General features: G+C 41.6%; 1 protein-coding gene across 3 annotated transcripts in view; it reads right to left on the minus strand.

The window, feature by feature from the left end:
* The window catches only part of LOC116992500 (SAM domain-containing protein SAMSN-1-like), an 84424-nt gene that overhangs the window by 11939 nt on the left and 49557 nt on the right, over positions 1-22928 (minus strand). For 2 of the 3 annotated variants that reach the window (XM_033052191.2, XM_033052192.1), the window contains 5 exons: positions 6707-6778; positions 5979-6137; positions 3853-3973; positions 2348-2499; positions 158-364 (listed from right to left, as the gene is read on the minus strand). In XM_033052191.2, the coding sequence (XP_032908082.2) occupies positions 158-364; positions 2348-2499; positions 3853-3973; positions 5979-6137; positions 6707-6778 (711 nt within the window). The remainder of the gene's footprint in view (positions 1-157; positions 365-2347; positions 2500-3852; positions 3974-5978; positions 6138-6706; positions 6779-22928) is intronic. The other variant, XM_033052193.1, reaches the window with a different exon arrangement.

Raw genomic sequence — 22928 nt, forward strand, 5'->3', positions numbered from 1 at the left:
GGCATCACTCATATCAGATAAAAGACACACGAGGTTGCTTTGCTTTGCTTTGCTGACATCAAAACTGCTGAAACCTGCCTTTCTCCTCCTGCCTGTAAATGACATTCAAACCCGAGCGCACAGAAAGGGAACAGAGCTGGGAAATGCCTTGGCTGACCTGCAGGTGGACACTTTCCAGGAGCTCTTGCAATGTTTTAGGCTTGGTCCTTTTGCTTCCTCTGTGTGGGTTTGTCTTTCTGGGTGCAGCTTCTTCTTCCAAGATAATATCCACATAAATGAACTTGAAATTTCCCACTTTGTTGTTCAGCATGCCTGTCCATATGCCCATGGGAGTTTTGCAGATGATATCTATGATGTCTCCTTTCTAGAACAGTAAGAAAAACACACCACTGCTTACACCTCTGGTTTGCTATATGTAGCTTTTCCTCTGTGGACCAAAACCAGCACAAGTCAGTGTGAAGCAACTTTTTTTAATTACCTAGATTTAGTGCTTTTGCTCTTATAAAATCCCAGGAAAATAATTACAGAAAGTGGAGCTAGTCCTTATCTCCAAACCTTTGCGAAGGAGAGGTGAGCATAGGCTGCCCCCTCACTGTTTTGTGCTCTACTTGGTCCCTGAAAAGGGATAGGGTTGCATCAGCAATTAACTTTTGTCATGAGAAGTGGGCATAGTTTTGGCAAAAAGCAAGGAATTACTGTAAGGTTATTTTCAAAACATGTGCCATAGCACTTACAGATTAATCTTATTATCTAGCCTCTCAAGGGTCTTCAAAAACCCTAGATAGCTGACCTATGTGAAAGGTGGACTCCTACCCATTTTACAGTAAAAAACACTGGCTACTTTTCTCAAAGATAATAAAGAACATTTAACTCCCTTAGTAAATATGAGTGCTTAAAAGGGTGACAACACAGGTATTTCAAGAGGACTTTTGGTAAAAGTGTTCGCAGCCACACTGTGGGAACCAAGGTCTCAGCTCAGGAAAATCGTCATTCTGAGTAATTCTCATAGTAAAAAGGCTCTTACAAAGTCATACACGCTACACAAGTTGCTCCCAAGGACCTCAGAAATGAGCCCTCTCTTCTTGGCACATATCACAGAGTTACATTGAAAGACTTTGAAGAGTTATCCAACAAATGCTTCTTGGTTTGGGATTGTGTTACGAAGTTAGAAATCAAGCTCAGTTTGTTGAGATGTGTCCACAGCTCCAAGATGTACATCTTTTCTAGTCTGGTCAAGGAACAGCAGGTCAAGTGGTCACCCTAGTTTTAGTACAAACCCAAGTACAAAATTCATTGTGAGCTGGTGACCTGGTTTAGTTAGAACATGGGCCTCAGAGCTGTGAGCACATTTGAAATAGAAACTAAACAAACATTTATTTAAAGCTCTAAAACACGTGTTATTCTACAAACTCATGCATTCGGATGTGGATGCAGGTCAGGATTAGGCAGTGGCTCCAAGCCAAGCTGCAGATGCACTTTGAATTCAGATTCAGGGTACTAAAATTTTGTGTGACAAATATAGGGAATTTCAACCCTAAGTATTAGTTTATAATTCCAAAATATACCACCTAAGTGACTAAAAAAGAAACCTGCATAAGCCAGCAGATATTTCCCATTTCATGGCCAGTTAAGTAGTTAAAACAGTTAAGCTGTATTAAAAGAACTGCCCTAGATGTGGGTGGAAGTGGAGGGCAAGTGCTGAAGACTGCAAGTACCAGCAGAACAACAGCTCTCATGTAAGCCAGAGAGAAGGAAGGAGTCTGTGAGAGACACAGGATTTGGCAAAAACAAAAATCTGTGAAGAAGAAAAGACTCTGAAGGGCTGGGTTTTTTTAGTAATGTTCAGCTGGGCCCCTGTTTGTTGCTCCTCTTCCTTGCCATGTCTGGGCTGAAGAACATTCATAGTTCAAACATAGGCTTAAGGAAAAGTTTAATGGAAAGCCAAACTATCTTCCAGTGGGTGCCACTAAGCTTTGGATATATCCTAGCTGTGGTTGTGAAAGCTTGAGGAGACAACTTCACATCCAGAGAGACTTTACTCTTTCTCACTCCAGACCATGTATATGGGTAGCAACATATATTTCACTCTGAGGAAGGCTGGGGTATTTAGGGAGATACCATGAAGAGGTTACTAGCTGGAACTTGTGCCTTAAAAAGCCTTTAGGAGCAGCTAAACCTTGTCTGAACTAAGTCCCCACAGAAGCGTTGCGAAACCAGACCTGCCTTGCTTGTTAGAGTGTTCCACATGCTTGAGCAGTTAAAAATTCATTACTAAATGCATTATTTACATGTAAAAAATGGTGCCCTGGCATTGCTGGTGGGAAGCAAGGAATCCTGGTGGCCTTACCTTGATTTTCAGCGAGTCGGTGTCGTAGGGGCTGGGGGTGAAGTCGGTGTGGACTTTGGCTCTGCCACAGAAGGGGCCGTTGTAGGGCACATCATCCTCCAGCCTCAGGCTATCCCTGTTGCTCGTGCCATCAGAGCAGCTGGTCACCCCACCTGGCAGAGAGGCAGCGTGAGACACCCCTGCACCAAATGCCCACACATGAAACCCTACATAGCCCCAACGCCACTCAATCAGAGACAGAGCATATTCTGTGTGGGTTTGACGCGTCCCAGGATAACTACAGTCAATAAAAATCATGCTACGAGAGACAGAAGGAAATGGGTAGGAGATCTTTCATTAATATCTCCCCTAAAGTAATCTTTTTCTGGTGATGATACTAATAGACTACACATTTTATTTACAGACTTTTTGAAATATTACCTCTGCAGATTAATAAAATGTACCCTAAAAGTGCGATTTAGGGAAATAATTCTGCTGAACTTCTGCTGTTTATTCAGAGAAATGAAAACAAGTACTGTAGAAGTTATTTTATTTCATTCCACAGCTAGCTGAAGCATCAAAAGAACCTGCATTGCAGAGGGAAATTTTAATCTTATCAACATTTCTGCCTGTCATTTTATCCAAGTTGAGCAATAAAATATCAGCAGAGTAATTCAAGCAAATTTGAGCAAGCTCTGCAATATCCCATCCAAATATGTTCTTAGATAAGAGCAGCAGTGTGTTGGAAGTAAACTCCCATATACGATTTTCACAAATCACGTCACAGAAAATGATCATAAAAATGGTTTTGTTTGAGGTGATTGCTTAAGTGCACAGCTCCATCTCAGGGCCAGATTAACTCTGAGTGCAAATGGTCTGGACTGCAGCTCCAGCCTGCACTCAGGGTGGCACAGCAGTGTCACCAGGGACAGCTGTGGCCTGCCACCCAGCAAATATCCACAGCAGAGCAACGCCGAGAGAGGTGAGGCACATTTCTCACCTCAGGCTCCTCTGCCCTCCAACTGAGACTGCCCTGATGGAGGAGGGTTTGCAGTGGGCTTCAGCTGGGCTGTGTGTCCCAAAGCTGCCAGGTCAGACCCACATCTCCCATCATCTCAGAGGGGCTTTATCTGCCTCACATCTCCAGGACAAAGGATGAGCTCACAGCCAGGCCACCAGGAGAGGATGTTTGTGTGGCTGCACCAGTGACTGCAAGCCCAGCACCAGGGCAGTGATAACCCCACACAAAATTATGGTATATATACCAGCAATATGCCCTATAATTCAAGTTTATTTGGTTTTTTTTTTTTCTGTTAGTATTTCCACTCTTAAAAACACTCAATTTATTTCTGGAGAGATGCATATCTACCCTAGCTGCTACCCATTTAACCAAATTACACTTTGTCTGCCAGATTGAAGAGCTCTCTACCATTGCATTTTTGACCACCAACTCTGATTCCACAGACATAAGCAATAACTATATTGATCCAGTGACTGAATAAGAAGTGTAGGTGTCTTGTACTTACTGGATGAGCTCTGGCCACTGTTCAGACTATAGAGACTTTCCAAAGAGTCACTGGTTTTTAGGGAGACCTTCTCAGTGTGTGTTCCACCACCAGGATCATTGTCATCTTTTCCCTCTTCATTCTTTAACACAAAATCAAATGTTAACTCCCAAGAAATGTATTTCAGAGAAATTGTTTTGTTTGTTTTAAAGCATTATTGGAGATTAGCTCATCATTATTAAGAACTTATTTGTGAGAGAAGGCATTTTAGAGGTTGATGCCTGGTACTAACCATGCCCAACAGTCATCCCCAGTATTTTATAGTCACGGAGAAATTCCCTGTCTTGTTTCTGCCCCTCTCACTCCATCCCATCCCTGCTCCAACAGCTAAACCAGGAAGACTGCAACACACCATGGCAGAGCTGGAAGCTTTCAGTGGGAAACTTGTAGGCAGCCTGATAAGATTTGCCTGCTTGTCTCAGAGAAAGGAATACAAAGCTCAGTTCTGAGAGCAGGTGGTGAAGAGCTGGCTGACACAGCTGTGTTTTACACAGGACTTTTTTTAAGCTGTGAACTTGTGAAGATGGTGGTTGCTTGGTGGCAGGCTGGGGACAGCTTGCACACACGTAGGGCACTGCTGTGTTCCAGCACCGTGCTCACCCCACCGCCCAAGATTCGCCCTGTCCTCCAAATCCAGTGCATTCCAGAATTAACAGGTACATGTTTCTCTCACAAAGTCTAACAGTGTGTGAAATTAGCCCCTTAAATGAGTTTATACCAAGAAATCACACCTCAGGAATCACAGCCTGCTCAAAACAATAAGATCCATATTCACAGTTAAGTTAGAGACAATGTAACAAATAAATGAAATAAAGATGATCTTTCAAAACTGAAGGATTTTCCAGCAGAACTCATCATGTTGCCAGTGCATGTGATATCCTTATGCAACTGAAACTTCCTTCAGCACATTGTATTTGGGAAAATATAGTTATTCATCAGTTAAATGATGAAGCAAAGATGATATTGCATGTGTGAAGCAGAGACCCACACAGGTACATATCAAGCAGAGCACTGAAATTAAGAACTATCCAGGTTTTCAACAAGAATGGTGCTTGTTACACCAGCCAGCAGCATTGCAGATTAATCAGGGAGCTGGTATTGATTGTCATCACCTCCTGCAGGAAGGAAGATCATGCTACATGTGTGTCCAACCAGATAATCCATTGAATTTCTGACATGGGAATTTTTGCTTTAAATGTGTAGAAAGGAAATATAAAAATACAATATAAAGATCATGGATTGCACTTAGGAAAAAAATAAAACTTGACTAATGAAAAACGGATCCTTTTCTTAGTCCTCCAAAAACTATTTAAAGGTATCCCGTGAAAAATTATTTTCCACTTGTGAGGTTCCTCATTTATTTATTTATTTATTTATTTATTTATTTATTTATTTATCCTTACTGGATATTGACTCATGAGCTAGGATGCAGACTAGCTAGTGGGTTTTTTGATTTTTCAGTGTGACAAGTTTTTTTCTTTAATTTTTTTCAATTTTTAATTTTTTTAATTTTTTACTGATAAAAAGTACTGAGAAAGCAGGGTTTGTGGTATGTGCAAGATTATGGGGTTTTTTTATGTTTAATAAAGATAGTTTCACTGAGATTAGATAAGGTAAAAGGAGATAAGGCATATGAGTTGGAATTCTCTAGGATGCTGGCTGACCTTTACAAAGAGGACTTCAGAAATAATTCTTGTATAGGGAGATAAATTTTTCTAATGAAGTTTTTTGTACAAACTGAGCATCACGCTGATGATGGGGTTCAACCAATACTCCACATGAGGAGAGTTTTTTTGTGCTTATACACACATGCTCATAGAAATGTTCCTTGATGAAAAAGCAAAATTAAATGATGTAAAACTCTTATGACTCTCTTGGCCCCTTACTATGTGATATGTGTGTACACTAAAATGCACATGAAGGAACAGGTACATGCCAAAAGCTGGCTTAATTCAGTATGTGCTGTTACCCTGGTTTTATGGTTTGTCACAGCTGAGGACAGTTGAAACATGAACAGAAAAAATGCACATAATATTTTTACTTCACATATATTTCCAACAAACACAAGGCTCTTAGGCTGTATTTACCATCTCCTCGGAGAGTGCCTTGATGTATTTTTTACCCATCTTTTTCTTCATGGTAAGTGAAATGGCTCTCATCTTCTTACTCAGACTTCCTCCATTATTTGCTGCTTTGATTTGTACTGCTTCCCCAATGTCACTTATAGTCTCCAGCTCAGATATCTGCTTTGAAATCAAAAAGCAAGCAATAACTCACCACAAAAATAAAGTGCAGCATAATGAAGCAGGAATTATGGGGAAATATTAAGGACACTAACAAAGTTAGCATGACAAAATTCAGTCATGGCCATTCTCCTTGGAAATTTTGTACCTAAACAGGTTTGCAGCACAGTGCTCTATGCATGAATGACAGAAAGAAAATATGTTTTATGGTAGGTAATGCTGTTTCCCATTATTTATTATCCCTAACATCAATAAGAATTGAGGGAAATTTGGCAGAGGTCTTGAAAACAAAAGTGAGATATCTGTGGGTTACTTGTAAAGTGCTGGTTTATTTGGGCATGTACCAGTGTGAAGTGCACTTTTTTAAAAAAAATTGTTTCTATTTTCACATCAAAGTGCCAAAGTTAAGGTGTGAGTCTCTTTTAAGTTTTGTCAAGGCCTCCATCACTCAGATGCAGGTACACAAGAGAAGTTCTCACCACTGTAAAATTCACACAATAGCTCCCCAATGTTTTTGCATAACTGCCATGGGAAAGGAAACTGCAGAAATTTAAACTTTGTGTTCTACAGACCTCAGCTGAATCATCTGTCTTCGATATGGAGTGATGCCTGAAACGGTCAAAGCTTCCAAAGCTGCTTGTGCGCTGCAAAAGAAGAGAGGACAAACCTTCACTCACTGCTGGTGCTCTGCTTTGTTCTGTTATTGAGACTTAAATAAAACTGCCAAGCCACCTGTTGATGTTAAAAATCCCTCCCCTATCAGTGGACCATGAACTGCTACATCTGGCTAGAAACAAAATAAAAGGTGACTGTGGGGGAAAAAATTGTGAATTTACAGGTGGAAGTAGAAAAATACAAGAAAAACAATATTGCTTCAAATAATAATTAGGTAGTAGATATTTTTATGAGTTCTTCTACATCTTTTTCACATTACTTCTGTGTATAAATAACCATGTATTATTTGCAGGAAAGAAAGACTTGTTTATGAGTTTAAAAAAACCAACGTGTTTTCATAAACATGATACAAGCAATAGACTTGTTTTTGGTGTTGTAAATTGTGGCAGTTTATGCAATGTATTTTTTTGCAGCTGAGGAGACAATTTATGGTTCTTTACCATCAGGAATGAGCAAAGACTGCTGAGGATTATGATACATCTTGTCCAAAATGCACACATTGCAGAGGGAGTAAGTAACAGAATAATCAGGCAGGGTTTGTGCTTTTCTTCCCAATTTTCCAATTAGAAATTCTGGCATTTAGACATAAATGGGTACAATTTAACAAAGCTGCATTGCCTGAGCTGTGCATTAAGAGACAGTGAATGGATTGCTCTGACTTCCCTCCAGTTTTTCCTCTTTCTGCATGTGGATAAATGACATGGAAATAGGGAAGTGGAACAGCAGATTATGAGGAGTGGGGTCATACCTGTCAGAGCTGCCTGACACTGCACTGCCCATGGTGGCAAAATGCATAAAATTGGCATTGATGACAAATTGGGAGTGTGGCCCCAAAACCAGCCAGAATTTGGACATCTCTCCACTCTGCAGTGTCTTTAAGAGCTTGTTTTTATGTCTTCACCTACACTCACAGCTAAACCTAGAATGACTTGTGTTTTTATGAGTACTTCCCTCTTCCACACTAAATGGAAGTCTTTAATGCAGTATGAGAGCTCTTGAGCAGGGTTCACTACTGTATATATGGCAATACAATCTCAGTCTATTTTGAGTATTCAAAATCCCCTCTGGAGGGAAAAAACACTGAACTAAAATAGCAAACCACAAAACAAATACATTCTGTCTGATTTAATAAGTGATTATAGACTATCTGGGCTTCAGATTTTCCTGTACTTGTTCATTTTTTTGCCTTGCCCATGTGATCTCAGCCAAACTAGTTCCTTGTTCCATTGCTTTCTTCCCCACCCCAGCCACATGAGTCATTTCCTCATCTCCCCCAGATTTCTAAAGCCCCCACTGTGCACTCTTCACCTGCCATCTCCAGCTCCCTCCTTTGGCTGTCAATCCAGGAATTCCACAAACTTCAAAAGCTTGTGAGCTCCCAGCTTTCCTATTACAGAGTTTCAGCGTTCCCCACCAGGCAAGAATTGTCATGAGGCAGCCTGAGAAGCAGCAGAGGTGGAACATCCTTTGGGCAACAAAAGAGGAGCAAAGGACTGGTTCTCCTTGATGTATTTCCCTGTTTCCCCAAACTTATTATTAACCAGTTCTGCCACCTCCCCCAAAAAATGAATATGGACATAGCAATGGGAGCCTGAGCAGAGTCAGATGGAAAAGTCTACCCGTATTTTGGCTCCATAATCTAAGCAGTGAAGCTTTAAAGAATAACAACATCCTCTTCCCTCCCCTCCTCCTATATTTCTGGGCACATCTAACCTGAAAAATATTTCCAGCCAAAGGTTATTCGAAGAAACTGACCCAGATTTGTGAATATTTTTGGACAACTATAATGACATTTACTATTCACTGAGGAGGAAAAAAAAAAGACAAAAATATCATGCAGCTCTCCTCTTAATTGATTATAAAATCTCTGTTGTCTAAACATTGGGGTGTATTTGTTTTTACATTGTGAAATAGAAAATGACAATCTGAATTCTACATTTAATTTTTATCTAAAATTCCAATAAAAAGCTTTACTATTAAGTAGATGAAGAACGTCCTGTGACAAGGGGTTAGCTCAATAGTATGATATAAAACACAGCCCTGAGGATTATGGTTCTATTAGACACGATTAACACCTTTCACTAGCTTGTCAACCCAGCCAAATGTACCCTGCAGCATTTCCAGCAGGAAGGAGAAGGGAGCCTGGGATTCACAGCAATACTGGGAAGGGAAAGTTTAAAATTGTCTCAGCAATCTCTGAACATACACTGGCCTTTCTGTTGCATTCCAACACTTGAATATGTCTAGTAGGAATAAGTGTATATTAAAGTGCAGATGTGCTTGAAATAGTTTAAAATGAACAAGAGGGAAAACATTGTTTAGTGCTGGTCTTACCTATAAACAGCTTGAGCACAGGGAAATCAGTTATTCTTTTTTGACCCTCGAAACAACCTTATATCCTACATGTGCAGGAGCCTTGGGCTATTTGGTAGCGTAGTTCAGTGTTGCTTCATCCTTATTAAATATTAATAAGGGTTACAGGATGATTTCCACTGTTCTAGATAATGGTCTTGCTGCACTGGAGAGCACTGAATAGGGCTGCTTCAGCACTTCTCTATACTAACTTTTTCCATTAAGTAATCAATAGGCACCACCTTTTAAAAATGTATCCAGCCCCATTATACTGATAACGAAAAGCAGATTTAGGAGCTCCTGGCTGCAAAGGAAATGGGACTATTACTTTCAGTAGTGTCAGTCACTGCATTAGTGTCAGGGAACACCTACTTTGTGAAGATATGGACAGGCCTTATTTCCAGGTGAAGGGAAGCTTTTAAAGTAAATGCAAAGCTACTAAGAGAAAATACGCTATTGACTTTTGATACCAGGATTCAGCATCCTATAAAGTTAAGTGGTTTTTCTGGCTCAATTCATGCAAGAGCTACCCAGGGATATGTTAAGCAAATATGAATTTGCTCAGTAAAATCTAATGGAGGCATGGGCAGAGGGAGAAACAACTGTGTTTTCCCGCACAAGGACTGATCAAATGATTTCTATAAATCAACACAGTAACTTTCATCTCTTCCCATTCAGTATTCCAAACTAACATAATAGAAAATATCAAAGATACTTTTAAGTATTTGAAAACCTTCTTCCATCTTCTCTTATATAATTTATTCCGTGAAATCCAGGAACTTTAAATACAGTAGTTTCACGAATACAAGCCGCACGGATTATAAGCCGCACCCCCGGTGCCTCGACAATGTTGCTGTCTTTGTCAATAGATAAGCCGCACCCCGAATATTAGCCGCACTTTCGTTCGTAGCGAGAATCCGTGCGCAGTTTTCACAAATTGGCCAATTAGTAACAGGATCGCGGCATAGCGGGCTTTACTGGCTCGGGGCGGGGCCAGGAAGGCTCGGCCCGCTCATGGTGGCCGACGGGGCCGGGTGGCCCAGCTCAGCGCCACGGCTCGGCGGGGCTGGCCGGGTGGTGCTGCCGCCGCCGCCGGGCTCGCTGGCCCCCCTCTCCCGTCAGCACCGCCCCGCTGCCGCGTTCCCTAGCCCCGCCGGCGGGCTCGCCGGCCGCCCCCTCCCGTCTGCACCGCCGCCGCGTTTCCTCGCCCTGGCCGGCACTGCAGGCCCCCGCACCGCCGGGCTCCCCCACGCTGCTGGCCCCGATTCTGCTGGGCTTCCCCCGCTGCCAGGCAGCCCCACCCACCGGCCTTCCTGCTTCTGCCATGCTCCCCTGCGCTGCTAGCCCCAGTTCTCCTGGGCTCCCCCGCCCTGCTGGCTCAGGCTCTGCCGCCCGCCCCCCACACTGCTGGCCCCGCCTCTGCCAGGCTTTCCCACCTCTGCCGGGGCCGGCCGGGCTCCAGCTTGGCTTGGGGCTGCCGCGGGCTCTCACTTCCGTGTTGGCAGCTTTTAGAATTTTGTTAATAGATTAGCTGCCCCGGAATATTAGCCGCACTTCCGGGTTTCCACCAAAATTTTGGTCAAATTGGTGCGGCTTGTATTCGTGAAATTACTGTAATCCTTTTACAGGGATAAGTGCTCTGTAATCGTTGTTTATTTTAATTTGGACAGTCTGCAGTTGATTGTCTGGTTTGTCTGTAAATAGCCTATTATTTTTCCCTAGAAAATAATATGGTATGGTATGCAAATAGTAAGACAACAACAGGTTCTGCAATCCACGTCTTTCTGTTATAAAACATCCTTCCCTTGTAGGAGGTACCATAGGAGAAGTAAGTTCTTGTCTGTGACAAACTAGTCAGAGCTTCCCTGTGTCTAAAAACAACCTTTGAGCCACAACTGACAGCAGTTATCCTGATAAATAAACATTATGGGAGATATTAATCCCATATTTTTCTTTGGACAATTCACACTGCTCAGCAATCTTGTTGCCTGCTGTCAGAAATCCTGGCCCATTATATTTTGCTTCAAGTCCTATTCAAAATATCTTTTAAGTCCCACATGTGTCAAAGGCTTTGTACTGACCCTCTCACACAAGTAAATCTCTTAAAATTCCTCCATGCATTTAAATTTTTAACTTCCATTCATCCTTAGACTACCCAAACCATGTAAGCTGTACAGGGGCAAATATGGACACTGGAAGTAATAAAAAGGGAGCTCAGCATGTTGCTCAATTTCTTTGCCTGTCACAGGCACTTGTCTCCTTCCCTCTTTTTTGAAAGCAGACACAGCAGCCCTCAAGAGAACAGCCTGTTCTTGCTGCTCTGATTGATGGAGATAAGTGGAGATCAGGATTTGATTCATTTGTTCTATTCTCTGATGGTTCTAGTCCCTTCAGAAGGAGGAGACCACTCTGAGAATGAAAGAGTTACCAAGTAGGGATAAATATTTCCACTCTGCTAGCTCATCTTCTTGCATAGATAATCAAAAGAATTGTCTCCTACTTTCCCAGATGGCAAGATAGCAATTTATAGCTTTTTGGATGTTCTGTGGAAAAAAAAGCCCCACAAACCAAACACCACCAAAAAAAAAAGTCCTCACTTCTGTATAAAGAATGGGAATTTGCATAAAATATTAAACATCTCTCCAAAGGGTAAGAGAAGCAACAAAAGAGAAAACACCATGACCTCTCTACCACATGGAATTTTTCCTATTTACACATTAGTTACACATACAGAACTTCTGACCACTAACCAACACATTAATATAACTTTATAGCCCACATGAAACACGGCCTAAACCTTGCACTTCACCAGTCAAAAGCAATAAAAAAGATACAGCTTGTTCCTGCTAACTCAAATAGAGCAATCTACTGAAATGGCATTTTTAACTGGCTTAAAAATGACTCTATAAAAGACTGGTTGTTATCATGGCCTAGTGTTCAGTAGCTGCATGGACGTGGGGGAGAGAGGGAAGCAAAGTGAACTTTGAACAGAGCTGCCACCATGAAGCCTCAGATCAAACACCCTAATTTTAACAGTGGAAAAGGACTGGAGAAGCAAAGGTGAATTAAAAAAAAATAAAAAATGAGTTAATCATACCTAGCACTCCCCCAGGTGAACAAACCACGCTCTCCAAAGCAAACACTGAGCAGCTGTTTTATCAGTGCCTCTAAGTGGTACCAGCCTGGGTCTCTCCAGCCTCAATCCCTGCTGACACCAGGCACGTAGCTCCCAAGAACCCAGCCAGATCCCCACTGCAAACCCAGCCTCCAGAGCTGCCTTCCAGGGACACCCTGCCCTGGGCAGGCGTGGGGCAGCTGAGAACAAGGGCACAGCTGCTGCTCCTGGAGTTAAACCAGGGTGGGATTGCTGGCAAGGTCTGTAAGCCTTCCTCTGGAAAGGGGCAGCCCTGCAGGACATCTGAGCAAAGAGGCAGTTTAGTCTGGCAAAAAAAATGTGCTGCGATGATTAAACAGCTTTGTGAGGGACTAAATAAGGAAGCAATTTTGGAAACGCCAGTCCTAACACTCGGAAAGTTTTCTGCAAGTGAGAATTGCAAAATGTGCAAGGGGGGAAGGGATCTGACTCCACTTTCTTTAAATGCACATTGACCCTGAATTTTGAGCACCGGCGTTGCTGCCCAGTTGCTGCAGAGCACTCTCAGTTCCCAGTGAGAAAAGTCACTCCAAGTGCTCTTCTGGCAGTCTGTCCAATTCTGGGATGTGCACACAGGTATTTGCAATAATTATGTAATTAAGACTTTATTATTTATATGACATTTAATTAAAAGTGACTTTCAGTGGCACACAAAACCATGAAAAGAAAATGACTTTAAAAGAAGGTTAAGGATGTGTGACAAACTCAGAGGAGCTATGAAAATGACAGTTAAGGATTTGGCATGATGTGCACTTCCACCTCCCTGCTATCCCTTTTTTACCCTTCATTTACACATGGGCAGAAACACAGAGGGCTGAGCCTTGAAATTCACCCTCCCCAAAACCATCACTGCAGCAGAGGGGACGCTGCCTGAGTAAAGAATGGTTAAACACTTGGTAAGCATTGCAGGCTTTGATCTTTAATCCCTTAAATACCAACATCTTTCCTCTCCTGAAACTTCCTCCTCTTCAAACCAGCTGAGTTCACAGAAGAATTCTCACATTTCAAACCCAAATCACCTAGCAGCTTCAATTAAAGTTCTTTCCCTGCTTACTTATACAGCATGATTTCAATAATGTTGTGTGTTATCTAGGTCCTGACCTTGCAGGGTTTTGCTGGGTTTCCTGTGTGAGAGAAATTACTCACAAGCATGTTTGCTTTAAGTGAAGACAAAAATACATATCCCCAAAGAGGAGCTGAGAAGAATCCAGCCCCAAAGGTTCAGTTTTTTACAGGGACCCCCATGCTTGGCCAGCACACCCACGAGTGGGGCAACCAGCTTGCCCTGGCAGAGGAGGTGGGAATGTGGCTGTTCAGTGGAAGGTGCTCCTGCAAATGACCTTCCTAATGGAAACAACGTTTAAAAAAATAACCTCTAAGTCAGGGTCAAGTCTGACCATCTCAAAAGCTCGTTTGTTCTTTTTCTGAAGAGTAAGCAAACTTCAGAAAGCCCTTACTCGAGTTTTACTGCCCTGCTGCAGTCTTACCCTTGACAACAGGTAATGACCAACAATAAGCTAATTCTAAGAAACTTGGGGGAGGGGGGCAGAAAGAGAGTTAGTTTTTATTACTTTTAAATGAGTGTTTGATACATCATCTTGGTTCCCCTGATTAATGTTCGCAGCAAACTCAGCCATTGGAGTTGTAATGTTTCTGCAAGCTTCCCTACAGCAAAGCCTAGCCATTAATTCAGTGGCATATGTCAGCTCAGCAGAGCAAGGTCACTCTTCTCTTTCAAGGGGAACCTTTTTAGAAATAATAAAACTGACAGAAAGTTCTTTTTTGCATGCTTTATGTCACCTGAGGTTGAGTGCTGCAGTTAATATCACAGAGCTTATAAACATTCCCATCTTCAGCAGTCTCCAAACCCACCGGGCTCCTAGAATCTCAACTTTTTCTTTTTTTTAAAGTAATATAGTGACAGCTTTATGTGGGGCAGATATACTGTATGTAATTCTAAATGAGTAAAAGGTAAGTAAAAAATGAACAAATCTTTTCTTGAGCATTTCAGAGGAGAAATTTTGGAAGATACTAAGGACTGCTGATACTGCAGGATGTTAGTGCTTAGAGAAAAAGATGTGGGATTAGAGACTTTATCTCCATGGATGTTTGCATCTTTGGAAAAAAGGAGGAAATTTTAAAATGCACCAGTCCACCCTGTTTCCATTTCACTGCTAACTGATACTGTATAGGCATGTGATGTAAAGAGAACACAAAATTAATTGATCTATTTATGGGATGATTTTGAATTTGTAAGTAGAGCTGTCCTAGTCATCTGTTATGATAACTAATTGCAACTGGAACTTATTTTTCGGGGTACAAATATTATGGAGCATGATAAACAAAATAACTAGCTGAAGAATAAGATCCAAACAGTAGGCCATTTTTCCCCCTCATTATCTCCCTTCAGACATCTTGACTACACTTGATTAATGAATCCATAGTGAGATTAGCTGAAATTGCCTTAATGGAGATGCACTACAGTAGAGAAGCAAAATTCAGTGCAGTATCTATCATCAGTCACTGTGAATTTGAGTGCTTCATCAGATCTGTATGTCCATTTATTTAAATTATTTTTATATTGGAAAACAAAGCAAAAAACCTAACAAAGAAATAAAATACTACACTCATTAGAGTGGGTTAACTTTTGACTCCTTTGAAATGTAGACTAAGGTCACCATTTTTTCTTTTTCTTGTGTCCTCCCTTGTCAAATGGCTGTGTTCCAACATTGGCATACTGTCATCCACAGGCCAAAGTTGTCCTTATTGCCCAGTTGAAGAAAGCACACGTGGCACTTCATTGCAGCTTCTCAGCCTTCAAAAACTGGACATGCTCGCACAATTTGTGCCTGGGAATCCTAAATGCGCTCCTGGGAATTTTGAACTCATAAGTTCAGCAAGCTTTTGGTTCTGTATGGAAGCTGATAGAAGGTTGCCAGCTCAGGGTTTCTGTATGATTTGGGAGTGTGTAAGAATCCTTCTTAGTGCACAAGTTATAATGCATTAAATGCTGTCTTTGCTTTGTAGTGTAAGTTCAGTAATTGCAATCCTAGGGGAAAAAAATTCTAGGAATCAGAAGGTATCATCCTGACTCTGTTCAGGTCACTCCAGGAAAGGAATTAACACAATCAACATCTCACTGGGGTGCCAGTAAGGGCATGTCAATTCCCTTCTCTCCATTTGATTATCTCTGTGGCATGGGTCCTTGTGATCACAGCTCAGTGGAAAACTACAGCTTCATTTCATGAAAAACAAGTGCACCAGGTGCCTGCAGTGTGTTTTCATCCTGACACATGAGAAAAGTGAGACTGAGCATTTTCCCCCTGCCCTGCTCCCGCAGCCTCCACGAGAACCAGTAGTGGAGAGACACTCCCCAGTGAGGTGCTGCTACTGAGGCAGACACAGCACTGAGGGCTTTGAGGTGTGCTTTGAGCCCCAGATTTAATATTCCAAATCCTGTTGAAATCAGCCCTATCTCTGCAAAGGGAGCTGTGCCAACCACACAACTTAAAGCTGTCACAAAGGGGTCGGAAGACGTTGCCTCTTCTCATTCCTTCAGATGCTGGCTAAAATTGCAAACACAAAGATATTTTCAAACATTTTACCACAATTAACAAGATATATTAGTCAAGCAAATATAAACTCCATTATAGAGACAGGGAGAAAATAATGTAAACATGCCAACAGCCAGCATCAGAAGAGCCCTGGAACATGCTTGTGCTAGAGCTGAATGCCTGCTCTACCATCATCAGTCATTTCATGCATCCTCTCCACAGGTTCTGAGCTGCTTATCCAGCAGTGAACAACATCCCCTTTCCAGATTTTTGAAGTGGTTTTTGAACTTTACATCTGATCCTAAAGAAGGAGGCAGAGAGACAGAAGTGTGGGAGGCAAAGAGCAGAGCTGTGGTGAGTGAAACAGATCAGGAGCAGTGGAGCTGAGCATCCCTTTGCACAGGAGGAGGCAGCAGAGAAGCTGTGTGAGCTCACTCAGCTGCCTTGGCCACTGTGTTGTCTCCTATTCACACACCTGCTTTTGGCTGTGCTGCTGTAAGTGAAGCTGATTTCTCTGTCTCATGGCCACAGCCTGTCAGTGACACATCTCCATCCCTGTCTCAAACATAAACATAATGGCAGAGGGAAGACATGAAACTGCTCCATGTTTTCTGGTTGGGCAGAATTCCTCTAGTGTTGATCTTCCCCCTGAAGAAGCCATGAGGAGCACTGCAGAAAAGCCTAAAGCCAAGTACTCAAGTATTCAGGGACTCATACCCCATTTGTTCTTCAACATGCCTGGAAGAACAGCAAACCTGCCACACTCTCTGATGAAATGCAGCATGGAAAAGTAGAGGAACTCACAGTGCTTACAGTTCTCAAGGAAGGGACCATTCTGCACGTCATGGAAATCAAGTTCAGCACTGCTAGGATGCTCTTGTGAAGATGATAAAAGAAATGAAGGCAAAGAAGGGTAGGAAAAGGACTAAAACTCCACCAGAAGACATAATGGTGCAGAACTAGAGCTTCATGCCAGAGAAAACTTGTCAGCTTCAGTGCTGGGTGATGAGATAGAAGATCCTTTGCTCTTGACCTTCAGCTTTCCAGAAAGGGCCCAGAAGATTTTATGACTGGCAATTAAGCAGCCTGAAAACTCTGTACAGGTGAAGTCATTTTCCAGATTTCTGTGTACCCATGGAATAAACCAAAGAAAGTATGGAGAGGAAAACTGGCGGAAACATATGTATTGTATATAGTCAAAGAAGTAGCTTAGATGAAGAAGTCTCCAAACTTTTTGCCAGGCTGGAATTTCACTCTCAAGTTTAAGAAGAAAAACAGCAAGAACATGCTCTTGGGTGCACTGTCAGTGGAATAAGATTTTAAAAAAGCTACAAGGGTAAGAGTAAGCACGAACACAGAAGAGATTTCACTTAGGAAAAAGATAAGTGGTCGTTCATCTCCCTGTGGAATAACAACACACAGAGTACACCTCTATCTGATTCATGAAACAAAGTTTTCTATTAGGATGGTTTAAAGGATGTATGATATCCTAAATATTCAGAGCATCTGCAGCCTGGTTGCAAGCAGCAAATGTTAAGCAAAACCACTGACACTGCCAATTTGTGGAACAGAGTATAACTATTTCTAACAACTAGAGAAACTCTGCTGTCTTTGTTGCAGCCTTTCAGAAGAGAAGCCTTGAGGGATATTGTGATTACAGAGACTCTGAAGACCTTTTTTCCCCCTTCTCAAGAGTGGGTATTCCCAGTGGGTTCTGCCCACAGCGCAAGGGGTTGATTCTTCTTGCTGAAGTGTTTGTATCCACCTAGAAAGTGCTTATACAGCTGCCAAGTGATGGCTTTATAAGAGCTTTTGTCTGAATTTATGCCGTGACATAGATTTCTAGATGAATATTGAAGTACAGGAAACTGCAGGCCACATCCTCTGCCAGTCCTGCCCATACACTGTTACTGCTTTTTTTCCCAGCAATGACATATATCCTGACCACTGTTTACTTTGGGGTATTTTGGTTTTCCTAGAAACACAGTAGGTAAGTCAAATGCTCTTAAACAACTCTCAAAGAATTAAGAGGCAACTAACGTTGATTTACGTCACCTTGGTGGTTGTGCTATGTTATTTATCAGAGAGCACAGTTATAGTGCTGTGGCTGATAGTCTGGTTTCTAAAAATGCCTGGATGAAGTGGTTCAGGCAGACTTCTTGAAATGCTCCTACTTGCTTAAGAAAACAAACAAAACCCTGGATTTGTTACTGTAAGCAAAATGAATATTAATATGCAAATATTCCCTTCGTAAGATTGCTCTCACTTCTTTTAAAATATTCTGCCCTTAAGGACTTAAGCCTGGCTAGTGAAGGAAACCAAGACAGGGAAGAAAGGAAAATTAAATGAATATTCTCCAAAGTTGCTGAAAATGTAAAAGATGCTTTAATCAAGGGAACACACAAAATACATCAGTACTGGAACAAGCCACGGATATAATTTTTCCTTTGTAACAAAAGTTAGCCAAGAGTTGTGACAGTCCTCAATGAGACTGCGTCTTGATGTGAGCATCAAAATGGGGAACCTGGTCATCCTAACCAGCCTCCTGCCAAGGGCCAGGTGAGAGAGAGCTGCTCTTACCCCACAAACACTCTGGGCCTTTACTTCCTGCTGAGAAAACAAAATTCCTCAAATATCAGTAACTTTCTAGAAGAGGAACTTTAACATATATGTTAAGACACAACTTTCTGAAGCTGCTTTTGAAAATAAAGAATAATTAGCTGATGACTGAGAAGCATGATGATAATATAAATAAAGAAAAAGTAGAAGTAAAAGGAGCAGTAATATGATTGTAGAACCACCCACTGACACAAGGAAAATAACCCAAGGTTCACTCTAACCTTGTTCCAGTATTTTTTCTGTCTCTCTAGGGGAGACAGAAAACACCTCCTGAAGTGTCACCTGCAATTCCTCCTTTCCCCATCTACACACACATGGCTTTTACAAGTATCATTATTCTTTCTCTGAACCCCCCCACTAAAGGCCCACAGGTATTTACACCATAAACCAGGTTCTTAAAAATACTTCCCAGATGTTGTCATCTGTTCCTGCTTATTTACCAGAGTTCAAATGGATTTTGACAAACAGTCTTTCTTCAAGAGGCAATGCAGTAAAGCCCTTTAATGACAGAACTATGTGTCATCTTTGCCTATAAGCATAAATTTGCACAGCGGGCAGTGCGGTGAAAACAGCTTATCATCAACTCATCACCTCTCATCATTGTTAGAATGAAATGCAAATGGAAACCAACATCACTTCAGTCATGGCTGTGAAAATTAGCATCTGTGACATTAGCAGTGGCTCATTTGTTATGCACTCAAAATTTCAGGGGGAAAGAAAAGAATATAAAACTTCATAACTCCACCAGTCTTTACCTTTGAAATAAAATTAAAACCTTCAGCTTTCCCCACTCAAGGATAAATCCTAGTTAATATTCATTAACACCGAGCAATCTCTTCACTGCAGATCTTGTCCTACAAAGATCTAATTATGTCTTGAATTATTTTTGGTGTTTAGGTTTCCTGTACCTATTTTCTTTATTTATTTTTTTTTATTAAGTATTCCCCATTGGAGAGGCATGAGCCACTGTCTGAAAAAAATGTGGCACCAAAAATCTTGTTTATAGCTGCATTACAGGCTCCAAACACTTATGCAAGCAATAAACTTTACTCAGATAATCCTGCTGAAATCAATGGGATCACAGCTAATTTATTCATTTAAGTCAGAATCAGGATCAGGCCTTCTGTGAAGAATATATAAAAAGGTGAAATTCTGGCCTCAAGCCTATGGCAAAAATGTGCATTGATTTCAGCAATGTCAGGGTTTCATTTTAATCTTATGAGAAGTAAAATTACTGGTATGAAATTGTACTGGGGAATAAATTTGCATATTAAAATGTTTCCTCCCGTTGGATTTGCCACTCTTTTCTCATAACCCTGAAAACAAATACTGGTTTATTACCTAAGTAAGCAAATATTGATTTAATTATAAGCTTGGACATCTTTTTGCCTAAACAAAATGTAGAGGCATTGACCCTGAATTGTCTTACACACCAGAAGTAAGCTGAGTTTAAAGCACCAAGTGCAGAATAAAGAAGCAGAATAAAGAAACAAAAACGTCTCAAACCTTTAGCATAAACATAGATCAAGTGTCATGTAGAATAATGACACAAGACTTTCTTCAGTCAAGCCAGAAAAAATGGCACAGAGTCATCTTTGCTTCACGTTGAAGTAAAGCCAAGAACCATCAGGCAGTTCTCAAGTTTGTTGTGTCCGGAGGAAAGGGGAAGAGAGAGGGAAGGGAGCAGGTTCTGCCCAGCACATTACAAGTGCTGGCAAGTGGGCAAGACAATGCAGGGTTGTTTTACAGATTATTTGCACGTGGACAAATGTGTAGAACAGTGCAAAGTGGGATGCAGGATAGCTGTGAAGTGCTTTAATTGGTTTTTATGTGTAAGGTGCTGCCTGAAGGATGTACAAAGGAGAAGACTAGAACCTGTATCATTTGTTAGAGTGGTTTTTTTACCATCATTCTAAATCTGCTTCATTCCACTCCCCAGATGCACTGACATCTGTAACATCATAAGGCTCAAAGAGGCTGAAATCCAGGTGATTTCAGGACTCTTTCCTTCATCCTCCAACTGCTCTCCTCCTCCCCAGCCCTCTGAGGGGTGGTGGGACAGACAGACCCATAGCTGAAACACATCCAGGACACTTTTCCCCACTTGTGTTCCCGCTCTGCAGTGCTCCAGGATTGCAGGAGCCACACGCTGTCCCTGCAGCGAGCTGCTCCAGCCATCAGCGTGACCATGGACCTCAGGGCTTTGTGCAAGACCTACTTTGTGTGACCTCAGCTGCCCACAGATAATTCCACAGCTCTGAGCAGCTATGCCAAGTAAGCCAAGCCGTGTCTCATCTGGCAGAAATGAAAGGAGGGCAGGTAAGGACTCCCTGAAGGGAGGGATGGGAGATGCACAAGTTCTCTGGTGATAGAAAGTCATTTGAGGTCCTGGATAGACACACAGGTTAGATTAGATACGCTTGGAATAGAGAGTTTAGCCCTTCAGATGGTTGAATTCTTCAACGTTAAGCAGGGTATTTTTAACCCTTAGGACTTTTCCTTTATAATTCAGCTTCCTCAGCTGTTATACAAGGTATAAATGTATGTGCACCTACAATGATAAACATTTACAAAGGATCAGAATCCTTCCAGTATCTCCTTGGAATACATTTCTCTCTCATTTCTCTCCCAGTTTTCTCTGGAATGACACCTGGTTTAGATGTCTTTTTGCCTAACAATGAATGTTTATTTATATAAATGCATTCAGTAGTTATATGCATACCCATGAATACACAAAAGCTGCCAGACATTCAAAGAAGTTATTAGCATGGCTGCAGCACTACTGAAATCTTACTGCATGACAAAAAAACCCTGCAAAACTATTCTTTTGTGGCATAGATCAACTTTTTCATAGTGTACACTGAGAATGCTAAAATAGATTTTTGTCTATGCAGCATCTAACATACCTGCAGAAGTCCCTTAAGCACCACAATAATAAATAAGGTAAATGCATTGCACATAGTGAACAGTGAGATACTGAACCTGTATTACTCTTGCTTTGGTCACTGAAATGCCCACCACCATGAGGGGTTTTATACAGGGGCAGAAAATTGCCTTGAGAAAGGCTTTAACACCAGCCTTCTGTGATATTCCTTCATCTTTATCAAAGGCATCAATTCATGCCTCTATTCTTCACATTAGAAAGTAATAAAATCAAAAGGGTTAGAAAGAAAATATTGGTGAAGCACTCATTAACATAAGGCACAGGAATTAATACAGTTGTGATAAAGACAATTAATCACCATGGTTAAGGTTCAATTACCTAAATATATATTTTTGGTGTCCCCTTTGAGGGTCCAAGGCTGCAAACCTGATTTTAATTTAAAATTATAAACAGGCCTTATGGCTCTCCCACAGGTCTGTATGGATGTGTTGGAGACACTGGGATGTCTAAGTGGCCTAAAGGTGAGATGAGGTAGCCCAGGAGCTGCCCAGTGGCAATGGTATCGTGCCCTGTGAGCATGAGGAGGGACCAAATGTTTCTGGCACAGAGCAGGGCCAGCCAGGACATGACCTACAGAGGTGACTTGTGAAATCCTGTAACTTCTCCAAGGGGTGAGTACCTAATCTTACACAACTCAGCATTAAGCAACTTGAGTATTTACGTTTCTACCCTGGGACGAGTTTCAAAATGTGCTACAACAAACCAAGATTCCCGTTCTATGCAATGTGGGGCTGTCTGCTCCCCTGCTCCCCTGCCCTGACTGTGAGCAGCACATTCAGCAAAGGTGTTCTCCTCATGCAAAGTTTACACAGTTCTGTGCAAAAGTGGGTCTTGAAAAGTAAAAATCAGACTATTGTTAAAGAACACCTTACTCTGGAAGAAGAGAGGACAAAACTGGCTTTTGAAAATATTTTACAGACAGGGAAACAAAGCCCACCCCAGAGTCTTTCATGGTCATTTCTTGTTTAACTGATAATGTAATTAGATATTAATTATAATTCTTCCCTGTCATTAAAAAGTTTGAGCATAAAAAAATGCATACCTAACCAAGCAGTGCAATGCTTTAAAAATATATTAATAAGTGGGGTAAATGTTATCAAAATCACTTCAAATCCATGGAAAAAGCAGTTAATTTTAATTGTTAGTGAGCCATAGTCTAAAATTGCAAGCACAATCCACAAAAGCCAATGCTATGTAAAACCAGAAGGCATCCTTGCAGAAACAGTGCAGAAATCTCCTAGGACACAGAAGTCACTAAGGGAGGTCTACTCCCAAACAATGAGAAGGTGGATCTGTAAAGTGGGAGACGCGAGTTGCTGAGAGCAGAGAAATACTAAAAGGCTTTTCTAATCTCCTTGTTAAATGTTCAGCACAATAAACTGAGGCAGAAATGGAGACTGAAGTACTCAGGTCGAGCAGCAGCTGTTGCACTGCAGCCTTACAATACTCTACAGCACTTGAGCAATCCAATGCACAGAGGTCATTTTCCACCCAGT

Source organism: Catharus ustulatus, chromosome 2 (genome assembly GCF_009819885.2).
Source record: "Catharus ustulatus isolate bCatUst1 chromosome 2, bCatUst1.pri.v2, whole genome shotgun sequence".
Classification (NCBI taxonomy): Eukaryota; Metazoa; Chordata; class Aves; order Passeriformes; family Turdidae; genus Catharus; species Catharus ustulatus.